The sequence below is a fragment of the Solanum stenotomum genome, chromosome 6 (genome assembly GCF_019186545.1).
Source record: "Solanum stenotomum isolate F172 chromosome 6, ASM1918654v1, whole genome shotgun sequence".
Taxonomy (NCBI): Eukaryota; Viridiplantae; Streptophyta; class Magnoliopsida; order Solanales; family Solanaceae; genus Solanum; species Solanum stenotomum.
Genome location: NC_064287.1, coordinates 47,752,711 through 47,773,891, shown reverse-complemented (window position 1 = coordinate 47,773,891; position 21,181 = coordinate 47,752,711). Strand labels below are relative to the sequence as shown.

The window sequence follows — 21,181 nt, the reverse complement described above, 5'->3', positions numbered from 1 at the left end:
ACCTAATTATTTCGGTCCTAAGAATAAATTACCCTGCATTAGAAATATTGGACCAAACCACCAATACCAAAAGCCATAGCAAAATAGCATCAAATCTCTCTTTGTATAATAATGGCTACATAATTGAGGAGCATATTCTGTTGTTTTTACATTTGAAAAAGCAACACAGTTTAGTACATCATCTTCCAATATAAAAAGGGTCCAAACAAAACTTTGAATTCCAACATCAGGCCAAAGAAAATCTATCAAAAACCATAAGTTGAAGAGTAAAAATCTTTTACTCCAAAAACCTAAAACAAAAAAATGGGTGCTAACTACTCAACTACTTTGCCTGAAGCTCATAATATGCCAACCACACCACAATTCAAGAAGTCTCAAGTCATTGCTTTCCACTCTTCAACAAAGTGGAAACTTCATTTTGATTCTTTGAAAGATACAAACAAATTGGTAACCATTTTGCAACAACTAATTCTCTAATGATATCGTGTATTTATTGTTTTAAGTTATCTATACCGTCAATATAAGAAATTTTTACCCCATCAGGCCACCATTACCTATTGTAGCAAGATAACAAACCCCGCATTATAAGGAGACTTACATGTAGATATCCTTTAGATGATCTTTTTACATTGAAGGTGTATATATAACTAAACTCCTTTAAATAATATATACAAATTGTGTTTAAAGAAACTTATGTTATCATTCTATCTCAACATGTTATAGCAAGTAACTTGTCTTATTTCGCATCTAAATATGTAATTGTCTTATAATGTAAACATATATTTTAAACTATTATTATATAAAAGTTATACTCATTGTAAAGGGTACTCTAATCATTAGGTTCTTTTGCTATGTTGTTTCTAGGTTGTTATTGACTTCACAGCTACATGGTGTGGTCCTTGCAAATATATGGAACCAGTTCTTACTGACTTTGCTGCAAAATATACAGACGTTGAGTTTATCAAGATTGATGTTGATGAATTGGATGTATGAATTCTTAACATCACAATCCTTTTCTATATTTTTCATACTCGTCGAGTTTATTTCTCATATGGTCATTCAACTAATAGTTATTATCTCAGAAAGTCACTTTTTTGACTTTCTGAGATAATAACTATTGGTTGAGTGATCGACCATCTTAGAAATCAATCTCATACTCATCTAACGTCTCAAATCTTCGTTGAATTGTATGCAGGATGTGACTTTCTGAGATAATAACTATTAGTTGAGTGATCGACCATTTTAGTTCAATATCATATTCGTCTAACGTCTCAAGTCTTCGTTGAATTGTATATAGGATGTAGCTCAGGAATATGGGGTTCAATCGATGCCAACGTTCGTGCTGATAAGGAAAGGGAAGGTTGTTGACAAGATTGTGGGAGCAGATAAAGATGGACTAAAGATGAAAATTGAGAAACACAAAGCTATGTTCATCTAAGCAAATTAAACCAAATGTGCAATAAATGTTTGAGCAGAGTTTGCTGGAATGACACTTACCCTGTAGAATAAAACTTCATGTCTTTATAACATTTTGATTGAGAGAACTTAGCAGTAAACTTCACATTCAAGAGGCTGATTAAAGCACTACTGTTACACATTTACTTGGTTTGAACAAGTGTATTAATTCTGAGTTTTGTGTTCTTATAATGTCTTTTTCCAAATCCAACATCCTATAGTTATACAAGCGAATCTAGAATTTGAATTTTATGAGTTCAAACGGTTCAAAATCAAATCAAAACCGATAATTCAAACCAAAAATAAGTTATTGGTTTTCGATAATGGATTATTGATTTAGCGATTTTGATAACGGTTGATTTGTTTATTATCGGGTTATTGGTTGTTACAGGTTTGAGGTTTTTTCTTAATGGTTAACCGATACCCGATAGTAAATTAATAGATTATATTTATACCATTCGGTATATAATGTTTTAGACTTAGGGTTTAGTTTCATACTTTTATTTTTGAATGTCTCAAACTCTGGGTTATTCTACAATATGTCACTGTTTGCTTTGAGCAAGATGTGATCTGTCAACTGATCATATGCATGGTCATTTGATTTGTCACCTTGTTTCTAAGTGATTTTTAATGATTTTTTTGTGTGTCAAATCTTAATGGTTAAATTGATAACCCAACTGATAACGATCAATAATCGATAAATCAATAACCAATAAGTCAATATCTTATTGGTTCTATAACGGTTTAACATATATGATCTACAAACAAATAACTGCTAAGTCAAACCGATAAACTCCAAAACAGAACCAGAGCAACCGATACACAACCCTAGTTCAACATAACACTTATCTTACTAATCAATTGCATTATTGGGTTCGAAATTTAATATTGTTACATACTTAGCAGATTTTTTAACACAAAAACAAAATTTGAGTCAAAACTATTGAATTCATCTAAACTCATACTTCATACTTCATACTTCATCCGCTTCAATTTATTTGTCTGGTTTTAATTAGATGTGTAATTTAAGAAAGTAAAAAATACTTTTAAATTTTATAGTGTAAAACTAAAAATACGTAAAATGTATCAAAATATTTTTTAATCTATCTTGTGGTTTTAAAGATGCTACATCAAAAATTGAGATTAACGAGTTACCAAAAAAGAAAAAAAAGATATTCTTTTTTAAATGAACTAATAAGAAAACTAAGATAGAAAAATTGAAATGAGAAAATTATGATTCCTTACTCCTCCCCAGCTCCTCAAACCTCATAAATATAAAAGTTGTTCAAGACTTTTTTATACAATAATGATAAATAAATACAATAAATTATATGTAACACCTTTATGATTTGACTTATTTTAAGTCCGCTAAATATCAAAAGGAATTAAAATGAAAACGAGAATATGCTTGAGAAATGGAGCTTTTGAAGTTTCCCTTTTAATAAAGAAAATGAAAATTGTATATATAATATGTAAAAAGAAAATCTATCACCTAATTTTTTACTTTTTTAGATTGATCTCTTTTTAAAGAATGTTAAACCAATTCTGGAGAATATAAAAAACAACTATAATAGAGTGATTTAAGAAATAATTTGGAACATTGTTACATAAGAGATGAGTAAAACTTTTCACTAGATTCCTCTATCACCATCTATAAAAACGTATTTGAAAACTCACATATAATTAGATTTAGATATAATTTGATATAATTATACAATTTTGACATATAATTACGATTATTCTAAAAGAGCGGTAAAAGCTCTCGGTATTTCTTCCATCACCACCTATAAAAACATATTTGAATATTTTGAGTAAATTTTATGGGGTTATTTCTTTTGGTATATTTCTTTTTTGTTATTTAATTTATTAATATACTAGCTTCCGCATGATATCAAAATTATTTCGGTCCTTACGACATGAATCTTTAATTTGGATGAACTTGAAACGACATAGATGGAAGAGTTATTCTTAGCACCCACAACTCAAATATAAGAAAAAGAGGAATCACATTCCCTCAACTTTGGTTCAATTAATTAAATGATTTACATGATATTTTTCATAATAAAAATATTTTTCATGACAAATATTTTTGTTGTACCTAAAGGACCACAATGGAACAGATGTTAAGAAAGTGGCAGACTTCACTTTATAATTCAATTGGAAATATTCTCTTCACCAAAATTTGTTCCTTGACAATTATGAGTTCATATATATATATATATATATATATATATATATATGAAGTTGTAATTGAATTATTTTCATTGCAAAATTTTCTAGCGAAAATGTCTTCTAGATGCATTTTTTTTGCGCACAAGTACAATTACATATTCTAACAAGACATCTTTAAACAATTTATATATATATAATTCTATGAATTCGTTTTATCTAAAAGTTTAAACCGTTAAAGATATTCTTTTATTTATTTAGGTCCTCAATAATTCCTAGCTTGTGTTAAAAGGCGGATTCAGGATTTTAAATTTATGAGTTTCAAATTTTAGAACATGCATAACAATTATTAAGTTCATAATAGATTATTTCTACCTATTAAGGGAACTTTTAAAACACAATTACATATTTTGAACGGAAGTTATTGAATTATGTTGAATTAGTAAGATACGGCGTAGATCCACCCTTGGTTGTGTTTGGGTGCATCAAATGGGCGCAAGGGACAAATTTACCTTAAAGTTATCGGGGTAACTAAACTCAGTATTTTTTATACGACTAATTCATAGAAGGTTAAATCCGTTAAGTTTAAATCCTAGATCCGCGACGAATGTTAATTATTGAAATCTCAATTTCTATATTTTTTTTAGCTATTTTAATTGGTGATTTTAGTTTCAAATTCAATGAATTTACTTTTTTAGGGCCATAATTTTGCATGATATAAATAAGAATAGAATCTATCATTTTCTTGTACGAAATGCTATCCAACTTTCCCCTAATTAAAATTGAAACTTTATGCTATTTTCCATCTTGTAATCGTATTCCTATTTTCAAAATAATATGAACCAATACTTTAGAGAACATTGTTTCTATCACCAATAATAATATTCTAAAATAATACTACAATTGTTAATAGATATAATGTTCTTTTTCAAGTATTGGTTCCTATTATTTACAGATATAAAATTACTAGATGAAGAATATAACTAATAAAGTAGCTGTATGTACTAATAAACAACTTTTTCCCAGGTTGACATTATGGTAAAACGTAAAAACTTACCTGTTCACCAAAGTCAATACATGCATGTCATGTCATGTGCTTGAATTACAGTGGAGTGATGATTTTTATCAAGGAAACAAGATTTAAAATCTGAAAAAGTAAACATACGAAAAAGTTGAACAGGGTGACATCTACTATGTATACATAAAAGATAATTGTAACTATGTATCAACAATATTTTCTACGAAATAGGGTTCAGATAAACCCCTTAAGCCCTTAGTTGCTTCGCCCTGCTTGAATAATATACTAGTTTTACTTTATCAATGATTAATTAACGTGTATTTTTTTTAATTAAATCATTTAATCATGGTAAGTTATACTCCTATTTTAATTTGTTTATCGTGTTTTTCTTTTTAATCTATTAATTGATAAAGAATGTCTCTTTTTTCTTTTTGACAATTCTTTAACTTCAATTTTCCACGTGACATGTTCAAAACCACAATATCAAAGAACATTTTGATACATTCTACATATCTTTAGTTTAAGACAACAGATTCAAAAGTCTACTTAACTTTCTTATACTCCGTACCAAGTTAAAATCAGCCAAATAAATTAAATAATTTCGACATCTTCCCGCCGTTATCTTCTTGGTGACCTCAATAGCGTAATTTTATGTTATATTGTCAGCGTATAACATTTAAAACACATCAGAATAAAGTGATAATGACACTAAATTGGAAATATTGGACCAAAGGACCTTTACCAATTAAACAAAAAAGCAATTTAGCATCAAAATCTTTAATTTTTTATATAAATAAAAAAAATGTAATGGTCGGCCTAATGAACATATTCTATACTCATTTATAAGTTATTTTTATATTTAAAGAAAGAAAATATTGTACATCAGCAACCTCTATAAATAGGGTCTTTGCAAAACTCTAAGCTCCAACATATCAAATATCAAAAATAACCTCTTAAAAACTAGAAGTTAAAAAAGAGGGGAAATCTTTTTTTAAAAAGAAAAAAAACTTGAAGAAAAATGGGTGGTTACTACTACCCAACATGGCCTGAATTTAACAAGAAGCCAATCACACCACAAATCAAGGGGTCTCAAGTCATTGCTTTCCACTCTTCAACAAAATGGAAGCTCCATTTTGATTCTTTGAAAGATACAAACAAATTGGTAATGATCATTTTACACTATATATCACTCTATTGTAACATGTTGTAGATCCCATATCAATTAACTCATGGTAAATAGTTGATAAGCTTTAAGGGTTGAAAATCATTTGAAACTGATTTTATAAATAAACAGTTAAGTATATATTTAGATAAAAGTGTTGAAACTGGTAACCATTTTGATTATTTGAAAGATATAAGCAAATTCGTAATCATTTTTACACCATCACTCTATTTTATCCTATTGTAGAGCCTATTTCGATTAGCTGATGGTAAATAGCTGATAAGCTTTAAGTGCTAAAAATAATTATAAGTGTTTGAAATTGATTTTGTAAATTATCAATTAAGTATTTGGATAGAAGTGCTCAAACTAGTAACTGTTTTTGATTATTTGAAAGATACAAACAAATTGGTATTCATTTTTACACTATCACTATATTTTAACCTATTGTAGAGCCTGTTTTCATTAGATAATGGTAAATACCTGATAAGCTTAAAGTGCTGACGCTTGACAATCATTTTTAAATGATGAAACTGATCTTATAAATAAATAGTTTCGTATTTAGATAAAAGTGCAGAAATCGATAACCACTTTGGTTCTTTGAAAGATACAAACAAATTGTAAATTATTATATGGTACTAATCATTTGCCCTGTTTGATCTACTAGGTTGTTATTGACTTCACAGCTACATGGTGTGGTCCTTGCAAAAACATGGATCCAATTATCAATGACTTTGCTTCCAAATATACAGATGTTGAGTTTGTCAAGATTGATGTTGATGAATTAGTTGTACGACTTCTTGAACTTCACAATCCTTTTCTTTTTTTCTAGTTTAATTTCTATAAATTGACGTATTTACACAATCAGGTCCACTTATAAGATAATTACAAGCAAACCTCTATAATAAACGTCACAATGTTGTAAAAAAAAAAGATTTATAACGTCAGTGCATATATCTTAAATCCTTTTCAATAATACTAATTGCTCAAATCTTGGACGATTGGAAACAGGATGTAGCTCTGGAATACGAGGTTCAAGCTATGCCAACGTTCGCGTTGATGAAGAGAGGGAAGGTTGTTGACAAGATTGTGGGAGCAGATAAAGATGGACTAAAGATGAAAATTGAGAAATACAAAGCTAGCTTATACTAAGCAAACCAAAGGGAAATACAAAGGAATGACACTTCCTGTGTTGAATAAAATTCATGTCTTTGCACGAATTTTCAAGTGGATGATAGCGATCGAGTGGTCTCAGTTATGATTTTTTAACTGATGCAACTAGCGGTGTATTCATCTCAAGTTCTTGTTCAGTTCTGATTGTGAAATTTCAAAGAGGCTGACTAAAGCACTATTTTTTGTTACATTTATATTTGAATAAGAAAATGTCTCTGTTTTTTTGTGTTCATATGTCTTTTCCATGAAAAGTATATTTGATATGATCAATAAACGCAAGTAAAATACATGTAGTCAGAGCAACTTTGAGGTTTGACAATGTCATGCCTCGAGCCTACACCCTGGACGGAACTGGCATTCGAGATCCATTGATGGCCCCAAGCGAACCCTTGATCTGGCTTACTTACTCAGCGAAAGACTTTAAACATTAAGAAAAGAACTCAAATTGAAGATAACTCAACTGTCTCAAACTAAACTCATAATGTTTTAGAAATAAACATTTAACTTAGCCAAAGTGGCAACTCAAAATTGAACATAAGTCAATAACAAGATAAAGACAAATGAACTAACTGATTGTCTATTTATGAAGCCTCTAATAACTAAGATGGATGTCGGGACAAGACCCACGACATCCTAATGAACTAAATATTGAAAAGCAATAAAAATGGATCCTCCAAAAAGCAAGGAGGCTCACCACAAGATTCTGAGTGCTCAACTGGATCAACGAGGCGCTGGATGCTGATCCTGATTACCTGCGTCTGCATCATAATAAGATGCACAGTACATTGAATGTACGAGTATGCGAGTTGGAATGTTAAACACAACTTAAGCTTGAAAGAATCTGAAAGAAACACTTACCTTGGCTTTACTCAACTCCTGAATAACTCAACTCAATACAAAGCAATAAAAACATATGCAATATATAGAAAGCCTTTAAAATAGTAGAAAACAACTTAGTTCGTTAAAGAAAATGCAATAACAAACTCAACTTTACTCATATAATAATGTAATATAGTTTATGTGGGAGTTTCTCTAACCGACAACCACCATTACGAGCCTAAGTGGTGATACAGCGTCTTGCCCATGCTGCCAGAATTGTCTTATACTTTGCCGTCATATAGAACGCTTAACTTAGTGGATCCACTGGCTTATGCTAAAAGCATCTTAAGGAGTCATCTAAAAAGTATGATCATTTACTACCCATGATGACTACATGATTTATGGAGCCTTGAGTTAATATGAACTCTCATCCCCATATCGGTGCTCAATACTACTCCCAAAATATACTTAGCTCATATGTTTTTAAAACAAACTTCTTTCTTTGGTTTGAGATAATTACTCAACAACTTAGCTTAAAAGCTCTCTTGGAATCGAAGTTCCCTTTCTTGCTCAAATGTGAAAACATTTTAAACTCTTTGGGAATACATAGTCCCCATATACTTCTTTGCAGAAATGAACTTCAAACATTACTCTTTACTCTTTACTCAACTTGAACTTGAAGTCTTAAAACAAAGTTAAAAGCATTTGCAAAAGACTTCTTGAAAAGACTCTAAGAACTTTCTAGACTTGACTCTTAACTTTCCTTGAATTTGAATTTATGGATTCAAGGTTATGATTCATGTTTCTGGATGATTTCTAGATGGTTTAGAAGTCATTTAGAGTAGTTAGAATCAATAGGAAGTGTTAAAACACTTTAGAAAGACTTAAACGGACTGAATGACGAAAAATTGGTGAAAAACGACAATCTGGGCGCATCCCGGGCGCGCCGCGTCAGCCCCCCACTTTCGGGGGCTCCTTTTGGGCGCACTGTAGGCGCGCCGCCCCAGCCTCTCTGGCGCTATGGGGGCGCGACGCGCCTGGCCCTCCCCAGGTGTGTCTGACGAATTGTTGATCTCGTTTTCTAATCCTAAATCATTTTAATTCAAATTTTTTTCTCAAATTCACTTTAGATTCACGTACCCAAATCATATACACAAATCTAACCCAAACAATTCAAGGAAACAACACTTTAACATCAAGAAACTCCTTAATCCCAACTTATATTCAAGAACGAAATCAATTCAAGAACAATTATCAAGAACATCAAATTCTCAATCTTTTTAGGACGAAAATACGCTGAATTAAACATGCTTGGCGCATGGGTGAACTAACTCAACTCTATGTGATCTCACATACCTTGTAGGATCAATTCCTTGGTGAAATCCACAAGCAAAATCGACGTTCTTGGCGAAATCTACAACCAAAATCAATCGTTCTTGGCGAATCTTGCTTTTCCTCTTCTCCTTTCTCTTCTTTTCTCTTTTCTCCAAACCCTAGTGTATTTTGTTAAAAGCGTAAACTGATCTAATTCTGACTAGACCCTAACTTAATTACCAAAAACGAAATAAAATAATTGGGCAAGGAAAAGACCAAACTATCCTTTCAAAATCCGGATTGGACTTTCCTTATTCCAACAACCCATTTTCCAAAAGGCATAACTCACTCATACGAACTTGGAATCGTGCAAAATCAGTGGCGTTGGAAAGATCATCCCAAGAGCTTTCCTACCATATCTGGAAGTACCTCTAACTCATCCTAAGATAGAAGTTATGGCTGTTTGAAGTTGGCCAAAACTCAACTTATTTTAACTTAACAAAATTTCCAGATTTTCATTCTTTCCAAAAATGACTATTTCCAATTATTAGCTTTTTCCTAGTTATTTCAAATTGCGAGATGTTATAGACAAATACATAAAAGTTTGCAAGATGTCCACTCCCGAATGGGTCTGCAGTGCGCAATTCAAATTTAGTCGGAGTTCCAATGAAGGTTTCAAATACTAGGTGGGAAACCAAAAAGAGAAAAAGTTTGCAAAATGTCAAACAGAATTAAAGGAGGATATGTAATTTGTTAATTGGAAGTAATTTTGTAACTGGTATGTAGTGCGCAATTTAAATTTAGTTGGAGCTCTAATGCAAGTTTTAAATACCAGGGGAAACAAAAAAAAAGGTTGCAAGATGTCAATTAAAAGGAGAATATGTAATTTGTTAATTGGAAGTAATTTGTAACTTTTCTTCTCAAACAGAAGGTATTTATGCTTGTGCATTGTTAAATTGCTTTCTAGCTTTATATGGAGGAGCAGTGTCTTGAAAACCATCTAAACAGACGTGTATTGTCACTTTACAATGAAGTCTGAATTTATAGCTTTAGACAAGGCTGGTGAAAAAGTTGAATGGTTTTGAGATATTTTAAAAGACATTTCATTTTTGCTCAAACCGTTCGCTCATATATGCATACATTGTGATAGTCAAGCGACAAAAGAAAGGGCTGGAAGCGTTATATGTGACGGAAAATCTCGTCACATACAACAAAGACATAATATTGTTACATAACTGCTCTCTAGTGAAATTATCATTACTAACTATGTAAAGCCAAAAAATAATGTGTCAGATCTAACACAAAAGGCCTACTAGAGAGATGGTTGAAAAACTATCAAAGAGAATGGGACTATTGCCAAGGACACGTGATTGTGGTGGTGACTCTACCATCTAGAAGATTGTATATCCCAAAATCTAGGTTCAAGAAATTCAAACAAAGTCATTGATGACTGTTCAACATTATAAAAAAAAAAACCTTTAGTCCATTCTCGTGGTGAGACAATATTCAATATTAAGGATAAAGTGTTAAGAGTTTTTAATGTTTTTTAAGTTTGATATAATACATATCAATTAGTGTATCAACATCAGTGGCAGATTCAAAATTTTCATTTAAGGGGTTCGAAAAATAAATATACAACGTGAAAGATTGGTCCTGAAACTAAATGAAGAGAAGGTAAAAAAATAAAATGACCACAGTGAGATTTGATCCTTGGACGTGAGGGTCAATATCTAACGAAGATCTACCACTACACTACAACTTACTTCTTGTTCATGAGGGGGTTCAAAATTGTTATATCTACATAAATTTAGAAAATTTACCTTATAATTACAACGTAATTTTTTGCCGAGGGGGTTCGGGTGAACCACCTAGAGACCACGTGGGTCCACCCCTGATCAACATGATGACACATTTAGGAATCACTTATATAAGTGTGAAGTGTAAAATGTAAATCGCTTCAAGGAGAATTTTGTAAAACTAATTCTCTATGCACTTATGAACCGAATAGTGTTCATCGATGAAATTAACAAAATAGTGAGAACTAAATATGGTTAAAGAGTTAATTGTGTAGCTTATGTTGTCTACGTATACACCAAAACTCGACAATTCAAATATATCGATTGATCGAGTATATCTGATATATGTTTCACTACGAAAAGTTCAAAAAAAACTTACTTATTCAAATGCAATTAATCTTTACTTACGAATCACAGTTTGTTATTCCTGTTTTTCATCAAATAGTCATTCTCCATTTACGTAGTGGATTGTTGGGCTTTAAAAAGTGTAAATGGGAAATGAAGTATTCTTCCGAAAAGACACAGAGACATGATGTAATTTGAATAACACATTTTCACATTTAATGGTTGTGACTTTTTCTAGGGATTGTAACTTTTACGATGAATTGTCATTTTTCCAATGGATTGTGATTTTCTTTAATAGGACATACGTTCATACTATTCTTTGTTGGTTGTAACCTGTAAATAGAGGGGTTTTCTCTAATTTTTCTACATTAATTTTTTTGAACATCTTCTGCATATTTTCTTACAAACAAAAATATAAATCAGTGTTGATTTGTTACTTATTTTGAGTTGGACGAAGTTATTGACGCTTGAGGTATCGCTACACCAATACATTGATTTTATCTAGGGAGGAAGCAATCCATAACCTGGAGTATGGACTAAAGAAGGAATAAAGAAGGAACAAGTGACACCATCTACCCTTTATTTTTACTCCTCAAGTTATTTCAAGATAACAGGAATCAATACTTGAACAAAACATTGTTTCCACCAATAGCAGCAACATTTGACTTCTTAAAGATGATAATAAAGTAATAAGAGAAAATACATAATTACCCCATTCAACTATAGCACATTTTTTAAAAAGACACTCAAACTTTACAAGGGTCCTAGTACCCTATTGAACAATTTAAAAGTGATATAAATATCCCCTTTTTGGGTCAATCCCACTTATAAGAAAGAAAGTGAATGCACGCACCAATTACTGCTTGCCACATGTTAATTTTATATAATTTTCTATTCTTTATTTTTGTTTATGTTTTTTTTTCTTTCTTAGTTTTTAATTAGATATTTTCATTTCCTTCTTCAATTCTGCTTCAGCCTTTGGTCTTCTTAGCTGACACTCATTTTCATTTTGTCTATCACCAAATCAAAATTAAAATTGAGAAATCAACTCCACTATCAAATTAATATTTTTCAAATTAAAATTTCTTTTTGTGATTTTAGCATTGATTTTTGCTCTAAATCAACATGGGTTGTTATTGGAAAAACATAAATTCTCTCTTCAGGCTCAAATAAGATAATTTTTGATTGATTTGAACATGATTTCAACCCCGTTAATGATCAGAAGTCACTTGAAATACGATTTTTCTTCGAAATTGCATCATTTTTCCGGCGCTTCTCATCCCCGCCGGCCAAGAAGAGTAGAAATCTGAGGATGAATAATAAATCGTTCATCGTCGCTATCAAAAAGGAAATTAGCTAGTTGTCAATGAAACTTTTTGCCGGTGACCGAACTAAAAAAGGCATTTTATCGATGGACTGAAACTGTGTTATTCAGTTACAACTGAATCTCTATCAAAATCCAATTTGAATGAAAAACGAAAAGAGAAAGAGAAAGAAAAAAGAAAGAAAAAGAAGAAAAAAAAAAACCTTGAAGCCATTGTCTCCTGCAATGGACAATGGTGAAGCGTAGGATGGAGAAGAAAGAAAAAAAATATTAACACTCAAATAAAAGATTATTTATATATTTAATAAAAAATATTGCAAAAAAAAGTTTAATCATATTTTTTTTTAGTTTTCTCGCTCTACAGGTGTGTGTTATACACTCTCTGTATTAAATTTCAAAAAAGGGTTCAATAATTTCACTTTAAACTAATTTAGGTGTGTATTAGGACTCCCGCAAAGGTTAAGTGTCTTTTTCAAAAAAGAGTCATAGTTTAATGGGGTTTCTATGTATTTCCTCAAGTAATAATAATAAACAACTTTGTTGCAGGGTGAAAAATACAGAGTGAGAATAAAGTGGTAAAGATCCTGCATTAGTAATACTGAAAAAAAGAACCAACAGAAACAAAAGACACATAGCATCAAATCTTCAAATATATGATGGAATGACCAACACAACTCATAATGAACATATTCTCTATTGAATTTTAAGTTTCTTTTATATCAGCAACCAATATAAAAAGGGGTCCCTGCAAGACTCTAAGCTCCAACAATAATCCAACGAAAATCTTTCGAAAACCAGAAAAGCAAGTTTGAAGAAAATGGGTGCTAACTACTCATCAACTTGGCATGAAACTCATAATATGCCAATCACACCACAAATCAATAGGTCTCAAGTCATTGCTTTCCACTCTTCAACAAAATGGAAGCTCCATTTTGATTCTTTGAAAAATACAAACAAACTGGTAACCATTAACTGTGTACAAGACTATCACTGTATTTAGTCATCTTTTGAGTGACCTGATAGTGTAAAAAAATTGTTACTTGTGTCATAGATGTCATTGTATGTATATTAGAAACCAGATGTACTAATCATTGGTATATTTTGCTCTGTTTCTACTAGATTGTTATTGACTTCACAGCTACATGGTGTGGTCCTTGCAAATACATGGAACCAGTTCTTAATGACTTAGCTGCTAAATATACAGACGTTGAGTTTGTCAAGATTGATGTCGATGAGCTGGATGTATACCCTTATTATCTTTAACTTCACAACCCTTTCTTTTTTCCCTACACTTCTGGTATTTGTACGGATACTAATTTCTTCTAAATCTTGGATGAACTGTAAACAGGATGTAGCTCAAGAATATGGAGTTCAAGCAATGCCAACGTTCGTACTGATAAAGAAGGGCAAGGTAGTTGACAAGATTGTTGGAGCAGACAAGGATGGGCTACAGAAGAAGATTCAGAAACACAAAGCTATCTACGTCTAAACAAACCAAAAGGCAGTTATGTCATGAGCAGAGTTTACTCGACGATAGGTGTCTCTGTAGAATAAATGTCATATCTGTGTCACTAAGAACTTGTTATGAGTATAGTAAAATCCAAACAGGCCGATTTAAGCACTAATATTGGTATATTTGATATGAATAAGTAAAAGGTCTTTCAGGTTTCTGTGTTCATAGAATGTCTAATATTCATCGGTGTATCCTATGCCCCTGAACTCCACATTAGAATATAAAATATGAAAATACTAAAGTATCTTTGACATTGTCATACGACGTCTTTATCATGTAGAATCAATATAATGATAAAGATAAATGAGTGTAAGTAAAAGACATTTAGTCAGAGCACCTTGGAGTAAACCTGTCATCCGGATGGAGTTAGCTGACGAGGAGATAAATGAAAAATCTCCGAAGGAGAGATTTCGTCCATACCAATTCCAAAAAGCACCAAGGCAATATATTCATCAAAGGTCTGCCATAGATGGAATACACAATTAGAACATAGTGCCACTACTCACAACTACAATACTTGATATATAGCATCCACCTCCAAATCAAACAACACAGCTCTTAAACTACTTACTCCTTTTACATCCAACAAAAGAAAATGCAAGCAACTACATTAGCTCCTCTTTTGGTGCTTACTATTTGTAAATGTTGGAAGGCATCCTTAAGATTATATCCTAATATGCACAATTTCATTTCTACAGAAAGGAGGCTAAATATTTACATTCCGCAGCAACTCCAAGATAGTGTTACTGACACCTTAAGTTGAACATAGGACTAGACTAGTCAATGCTCCTGCATAGCACCCTTCTGAGATCAGATTTCTGATCTGCATTTAGCCTTGATGGAAATTTAATGTCAAACTTGATCTTCAGATTCCCTTTTTTACCACGTTCCTTTGATATTGGCATTCCCTCATTTTGGATTATCAGCTCCTGTCCTGGTTTGACAATCTCTTTGATTGGTATTGTGAGTTCCCTTCCGTCCAAAGTAGTCAAGCTGATAATTTTTCCAGTGAGAGCATCTAGTAAAGATATTTTCTGATTCATGACTAGATCATTTCCATCCCTCTTGAAGAGAGCATGTGGCTTTTCATCTATCACAAAAATGAGATCACCAGGGGCAGCTCCATATTCATAGTCCCCTTTCTCTGGAAAAGTTATTTTTGTGCCTTTCTTCCAACCTGGTTTGATGTGTATTGCTAAGACCTCTTCAACAGTTGTTGGCTTACTGCAAAAACAAATTCACACATGTAATAAAAGTGATTACAATAGGACTTGAGGTTAGAGCCACTGAGTGGAATAATTGAGTGAAACTTCATAATTAAAAACATTCATGGTTTGTAGTCCACATATTCCCAAAACTCAATCGTCAATCTTTGCCATTAATTTGCTACCCCACCGCTCACCTTGACCCTCCAAAAAAAAAAGAACTATTGCTTTCAGTAGCTAATAGTTTTGCCTCCCATTAACTAAAGCTTTTAATGTAGTTTTATCATTGCACAAGGGAATCAAAACACTGAGCATGATCAATCAGCATACCAAGGTGATCATAAGCTCTATCTGTAAGGAAAATGGGCATTAAACTTAACTCAACACTAAATTTAGTTCATGAGGTGAGGATTACCAAAGACCATACACACACAAAACTAGACATTTGGAGTGTGGACAATATACCATTGGGTAAAGCAATAATAAGGATAGGGTTGGCTCAAATATCATGTAAAAAATGGAATTTAGGCGTGACTTAACACTAAAAATTAGCTTACGATGTGAGACTATATAAGGAGACAACAAGTCATTCTCCTCAATCGATATGAGACAATTAATATTTTGGACAGGGGAATTGTAAACCGAGATCAATCTGCCTCCCGGCGACCATAAATAGGCATTAAGCAACAGGGACTTTGATATACATCTGCAAACTGGCCTGGGTTTAAGAGCTTTTGATCCTTAACAGAAAGAATTGCCATGTATTTTCTCTAAAAACATCACATGTCTTTTTCAACCTTTAAGACTTGTTAAGTAACAAAGAAATGACAGAATTACTGTTTTGTCAATGTACGAATGGAGGATGTGCAAAAGCACAAGAGTTAACAAAATAAATATCCAGTACACTCAATTAGCTGAAAAACATTTGGTCAAGATGCATTTAAGACATTTAATCTCACTTAAAGATATTTTTGTAAGTGATGGACACAGAAATAACTTTGCAGTAGGTTGACAGCTAGCTTGTCAGTACAAATTGAAGAGAACTTCTAGTATCACAGAGCCAAATTATTGAGTTATGAAATGATATGGGTCCAATCAGAGTGAATGGGTATTGATCCTTTAGCCAGTCTCAACTACTATAGTTGTTGTGAAAATAGTTTTCAACCACTAAAATTAAAAAATATGAAGTTGATTACTTTACCCTAGTGAGTTTCATCTTTCAGAACAGAAACTTAACACTAACATAGGATAATGATCCTATTTCATCCTCAACTCATACGTTGGGTGGACTCTCCAAAAACGCTGCCGCACCCGTGTCAGATTCTCTAAAATATACTGACTATTATTTGGAGTATCTAACACGCACCAATCGACATTTTGAAGAGTCCGAGCAACATAGCTCAATTGTATCAAATAGGTTTTTGCTGCAACACCAAGGTGTTCTAACCTTTCTGTCAGTTCAAACCATGTTCTTTATAGCTATGTCAAGCAAGATACTAGCTGATACACATTGGGATGTCAAAGAGCTATCAAACTTCTACCATACTCCACCAAGGACGCGGTTTGAAAACAGAAATTGGAACTTTTGTCCATTGAACCAGGTAGCAGAGTGAATCTTGACCATTAAACATCAATGAATCTATAACCATAGAAGCATAAAGGACCTCAGTTTCACCGAAACACCCAAAACAGTCATACACAATTCAGCTGTTAGCAAATTCAGCAATTGAAAAAACATTTAACTTCTATCCTCCAGAGTTCAAACAAATACCAAATACCAAAACAGTACTTTTTTTGCTACCAAATTTGGATTCAATCTCAGCAATTTGATGATTAAAAATGAAAATTTGTCCCAGCTACAGAACAATTTTGATTCAGAAAGTACAATAATCTCAGTCAATACCTCAGAAGAAAAGTAAATAAACTTTTTTGCTTCAAAAAAAGTAAATTGACTAAAAATAAACAAAGCCATGCTACATTAAAAAAATATTTTAATTTTTCGAATTCATCAAAGACATTTAATATAGGAACAAAGATGTGCAATTACGTATTCAACGATGACGCACAAAAATACTTGTAAATATGCGTATAATGTAAGGTATACCTACCCAGAATCATCAAGAAGAATCCTTGAAATCTTCATTTTCCTTCTAGATCCTTTGTAAAGCTCCTCCAAGCTACACGGAAGTTTATTCTCCACCGGCGCCGCTTTCCGACCAACTCCGGCACCAGAACCACTACTAAACCCCTCCGATCCACCAAAAATCTCAGCAAAAATATCCTCCGCATCACGCGTATTGAATCTAAACCCTCTACCATTACCAGTCCCACTACCAGCACTAGTCGGCGACGCCGAAGCAAATTGACCAGACTTCAACGCATCCTCACCGTACAAATCATAGATCTGACGCTTCTGAGGATCACTAAGCACATCATACGCCTCAGAAATCTGCTTGAATTTCGCTTCTGCTTCTTTATTGTTCTGACTATTCTTATCCGGATGCCATTTCATCGCTAATCTCTTGTACGATCTCTTTAAATCTTCTTCACTCGCATTCCTAGATACTTTCAGTAAGTTATAGTAATCAACTCCCATTGTAGCTAGCCGTCGGAAAAATCACCACCGGCGGTCGTGAAATGCGCAAGGTAGATGAAATGATTGATGTTGAGCTAAGATACGCCTGAGTGTGATAAAGAGAATTGGAGATTTTTTATATTCGAATTTTGTTAAAATGACTGCGCTGTTACAGAATGATAATGACTGGCCTTTTTCCAAAGGGATAAAGCAGACTGACATAAAAAGAAGTGATGGAAGAATCATGCTACATTATAGCCTTTTTTATACAATTTTTTTTTAAAAAAAATAACTTTTATTAAAGTATGGAGGTCAAATTAATTAAGTATTTTCTTTTTTGTAATTTGAATACATGAGATAAGCTTATGATGTTTCAGACATATGACGAGGAGATGCATAGGATTTAAGTGCGGAGGTGTTAGAGATTGGTTATAGAAAATGTAACCAAGCTCAAATTGAGGTAACATGAAATCTATTAGGCTAAAATCTTCAACATAAGTTCGCAAACCCTCAATTGATACCAACAACAATGATTGTTGGAAACATATTGAGAAGAGGTATTTAATTAGATAGGACATGAAGCAATTTCATGTTATTTGGGACATGATCATAGATAGGAGATTTTGAAGGATACGAAATGGGATAGAGCCTAGAGGGATAATGAGATAGTTGGAAGTTATAAATAAATAAATATATATATATGGAAGCAGTGAGAGCCAGAATTTTCAATAAGGAGATTCAAAATATAAAAAAATAGTCACACAAAATAGTCGAAGGGGGTTCGACATCTATTATATATACCTAAAAAATTATTTTAACTATATATAAATCATATAATTTTCAGCCGAAGAGAATTAAATGAACCCCTCATTGTAAGGTGCATGGCTCCGCCACTGTATGGAAGTACTCAATCAATATTAATTAATTAAAGATTAAGAGTCAAACTTCTAAATAACCACTTAAATTTTAAGGATTACTTTAAAGCTTATTTTTATTTCATTTATGATATAATATTACTCACATATATATCACGATTTCTTTTTAAAATAATACTAAACACATTAAAAATTTCATTCGCTCTTAATTGGCATGTCATGTTATCAAAATCTTATTTATTTAAATAATAGATGATAGATCAAACTCATTAATTAAAATTATAATATCTTATCCTCTTCTTTTTAAGATTGAAATATTCATCTTTTATCATACTTAAACATTATTATATTTTTAAAAATTTTATAAAAAAAAGTAATTTGAAATTTGAAATTAATAATTAGTGTCAACGTGGCGTAATGTGATTGGATGTGAAATGAATTTGATGACGGAGCTGTTAATTAGTAAAGTAGTAGGCGAAGAGAACGTGCATGCGATTAAAGAGAGTGGGGACCACAGACAGTATCTTCAGTGGGAAACAGAATCTGTTCTGTGTGGCAGTTTGGCGACTTGACGGCGGACCCCTCTACGACGCCGTATTATTATTCACTCCGTTTCAAAATATTTTTAATTGCCGTTTAGTAAGATACATTAAGGAAAAATAATGCATATATTAAGATTAGTAATATATACTCCCTCCGTCCCTATTTACTTGTCCATATTTCCTTTTTTGGTTGTCCCTATTTAGTTGTCCATTTTGACAAATCAAGAAAGGACAACAAATTTTTTCCTATTATACCCTTATTTACACTTTTTGAAAATTGTAAAAGTGTATGTTGTTTCCCTCCAATTTATTTCACTTTAATTCAAATAAGTGGTTGTAATTTTGAAGTGAAAAGTTGTCATAAGGGTAAAATTGTAACTTCACTGTGCTAATCATTGTTGCCTTAATCTGTGTGCCATTTCTAAAGTGGACAACTAAAAAGGGACGGAGGGAGTAACTAATACATAGAAATTTATGACATTTTTATGAGTCCGGAGCCAAAAGGGCAAAAAAAATTGCCAAAAATTCCAAAAGGGCACATCATATTTTTTTAAAACCAAAACGGCAAAATCGCTCCTGCCGGAGCGATTTTCCTCTGACACATATTAACACCGTGTACTCCGTTAACATAAAATCGCTGCCAGGGCAGCGATTTTTGTCTAATTTTTTTTTCTTTTTTTTTCACTAAAATCGCTGGCACAACAACGATTTTTTAACTCTAATTTTTTTCCTCCACCTAATATCGCTGCTATGGCAGCGTTTTCATAGAAAAAAAAATTGGCAGCTTTTTGTAAAAACTTTTTTTTGGAAAATCGCTGCCCTGGCAGCGTCTTCCTTAATTTTTTNATTTTTATATACATCACCAAATGATCCTTAACATCTTGTTAATCAGAGGCGTATTCAGGATTTTTAAATGATGGGTGTACTGTTACAAAAAATATTGATCTAAGAAATAAATTTGATCGATTCGATATTTAGATTCTCATTACTATAAACGTTTAATTTTTAATATTATCAATCCAAAATTATATATATATAAGTTAAATGTTTAATTTAATGGTTAAGGTGTTGTGAAAGTTTCTTAAAATCGTGTGTTCGAATCCTACTTGCCTCATAATAATAATTATAGCCTATTGATCCCACTACATTAAATTTAATTGTATTGTATCGATTATTGTAGTTTAAAAGACTCATTTGAGATAACAATCGATTTGGTGTAATCTCATCGTTACTTTTATTTTTATTTTTAGCAACTTATTATTTAATAGTTCTATTTTATCTTTTTATAATAGTTCTATGCCGTATTTTATTACTTTTTCTTTTTATAGATTTATCATTCAAATTATGAATATGCGATATGTAACCATGAAGAAAGATAAAATCTATTTAAATAGTATATTCATTACAACAATACAGTATGATATAATACGATACATTCATTTCACAAAGAGTGATCTGGTTTGAGTTGACACAAAGTTTTAGAAATTAAAGAAGACTTTTGAATCTTGTGGTCCTAAATTAAAGTTATGCCAAATGTACAAAATTGCCCTTCAATCTTGTGACTTTAAACATGTCATGTGGAAAGTTGAAATTAAAATGTTATCAAAAAAGGAAAGAGATCATTTTTTTTTAAACAGATTAAAAAGGGAATGAGGTCATTCTTTTTTAAACGGAGGGAATCTATCTATTTATAAAAGGAGAAGAAAAAATGACACATGTCATTACCACAATTTTTTGAATTTTAAATATTAAATAATTTTAAATAATCAATAATAAATAATTATTTAAATAAATATTGAAACATATCAATAATTACAATTAGATCCTATGTAATTGTATGGTAGTTACAATACCACAATTTTTTAGTATATTTTAGCTTTTAGATATTTTAGATTTAGA

General features: G+C 31.9%; 4 protein-coding genes across 4 annotated transcripts; 3 read left to right on the top strand and 1 right to left on the bottom strand.

The window, feature by feature from the left end:
- The first annotated feature begins 299 nt into the window (after positions 1 to 299).
- Positions 300 to 1,438, top strand: LOC125867360 (thioredoxin H2-like). Its single transcript, XM_049547828.1, has 3 exons — positions 300 to 447; positions 865 to 987; positions 1,298 to 1,438. The coding sequence occupies exons 1-3, from the start codon at positions 304 to 306 to the stop codon at positions 1,436 to 1,438; spliced, it is 408 nt and encodes a 135-aa protein (XP_049403785.1). The 5' UTR covers positions 300 to 303.
- Positions 1,439 to 5,573: 4,135 nt separating this feature from the next.
- On the top strand, positions 5,574 to 7,198 carry LOC125867355 (thioredoxin H2-like). The gene is made up of 3 exons (XM_049547816.1): positions 5,574 to 5,804; positions 6,469 to 6,591; positions 6,813 to 7,198. Exons 1-3 carry the CDS (start codon positions 5,661 to 5,663, stop codon positions 6,951 to 6,953), a joined length of 408 nt encoding a protein of 135 aa, XP_049403773.1. The 5' UTR covers positions 5,574 to 5,660; the 3' UTR covers positions 6,954 to 7,198.
- A 6,051-nt stretch (positions 7,199 to 13,249) lies between these two features.
- Positions 13,250 to 14,255, top strand: LOC125867356 (thioredoxin H2-like). Its single transcript, XM_049547818.1, has 3 exons — positions 13,250 to 13,533; positions 13,692 to 13,814; positions 13,921 to 14,255. The coding sequence occupies exons 1-3, from the start codon at positions 13,390 to 13,392 to the stop codon at positions 14,059 to 14,061; spliced, it is 408 nt and encodes a 135-aa protein (XP_049403775.1). The 5' UTR covers positions 13,250 to 13,389; the 3' UTR covers positions 14,062 to 14,255.
- Positions 14,256 to 14,510: 255 nt separating this feature from the next.
- Positions 14,511 to 18,035, bottom strand: LOC125867350 (uncharacterized). Its single transcript, XM_049547813.1, has 2 exons — positions 17,399 to 18,035; positions 14,511 to 15,309 (listed from the first exon to the last, which is right to left on the bottom strand). Exons 1-2 carry the CDS (start codon positions 17,884 to 17,886, stop codon positions 14,862 to 14,864), a joined length of 936 nt encoding a protein of 311 aa, XP_049403770.1. The 5' UTR covers positions 17,887 to 18,035; the 3' UTR covers positions 14,511 to 14,861.
- Positions 18,036 to 21,181: the final 3,146 nt, after the last annotated feature.

What these genes read in the sequence shown, in the direction of transcription:
- LOC125867360 (XM_049547828.1), top strand. Translation starts at nt 304, where the DNA reads ATGGGTGCTAACTACTCAACTACTTTGCCTGAAGCTCATAATATGCCA. An exon ending in TGAAAGATACAAACAAATTG is followed by an intron (nt 448 to 864) that starts GTAACCATTTTG and finishes TGTTGTTTCTAG; the next exon opens with GTTGTTATTGACTTCACAGC. An exon ending in TTGATGTTGATGAATTGGAT is followed by an intron (nt 988 to 1,297) that starts GTATGAATTCTT and finishes AATTGTATATAG; the next exon opens with GATGTAGCTCAGGAATATGG.
- LOC125867356 (XM_049547818.1), top strand. Translation starts at nt 13,390, where the DNA reads ATGGGTGCTAACTACTCATCAACTTGGCATGAAACTCATAATATGCCA. An exon ending in TGAAAAATACAAACAAACTG is followed by an intron (nt 13,534 to 13,691) that starts GTAACCATTAAC and finishes TGTTTCTACTAG; the next exon opens with ATTGTTATTGACTTCACAGC. An exon ending in TTGATGTCGATGAGCTGGAT is followed by an intron (nt 13,815 to 13,920) that starts GTATACCCTTAT and finishes AACTGTAAACAG; the next exon opens with GATGTAGCTCAAGAATATGG.
- LOC125867350 (XM_049547813.1), bottom strand. Translation starts at nt 17,886, where the DNA reads ATGGGAGTTGATTACTATAACTTACTGAAAGTATCTAGGAATGCGAGT. An exon ending in ATTCTTCTTGATGATTCTGG is followed by an intron (nt 15,310 to 17,398) that starts GTAGGTATACCT and finishes TTGTTTTTGCAG; the next exon opens with TAAGCCAACAACTGTTGAAG.
- LOC125867355 (XM_049547816.1), top strand. Translation starts at nt 5,661, where the DNA reads ATGGGTGGTTACTACTACCCAACATGGCCTGAATTTAACAAGAAGCCA. An exon ending in TGAAAGATACAAACAAATTG is followed by an intron (nt 5,805 to 6,468) that starts GTAATGATCATT and finishes TTGATCTACTAG; the next exon opens with GTTGTTATTGACTTCACAGC. An exon ending in TTGATGTTGATGAATTAGTT is followed by an intron (nt 6,592 to 6,812) that starts GTACGACTTCTT and finishes GATTGGAAACAG; the next exon opens with GATGTAGCTCTGGAATACGA.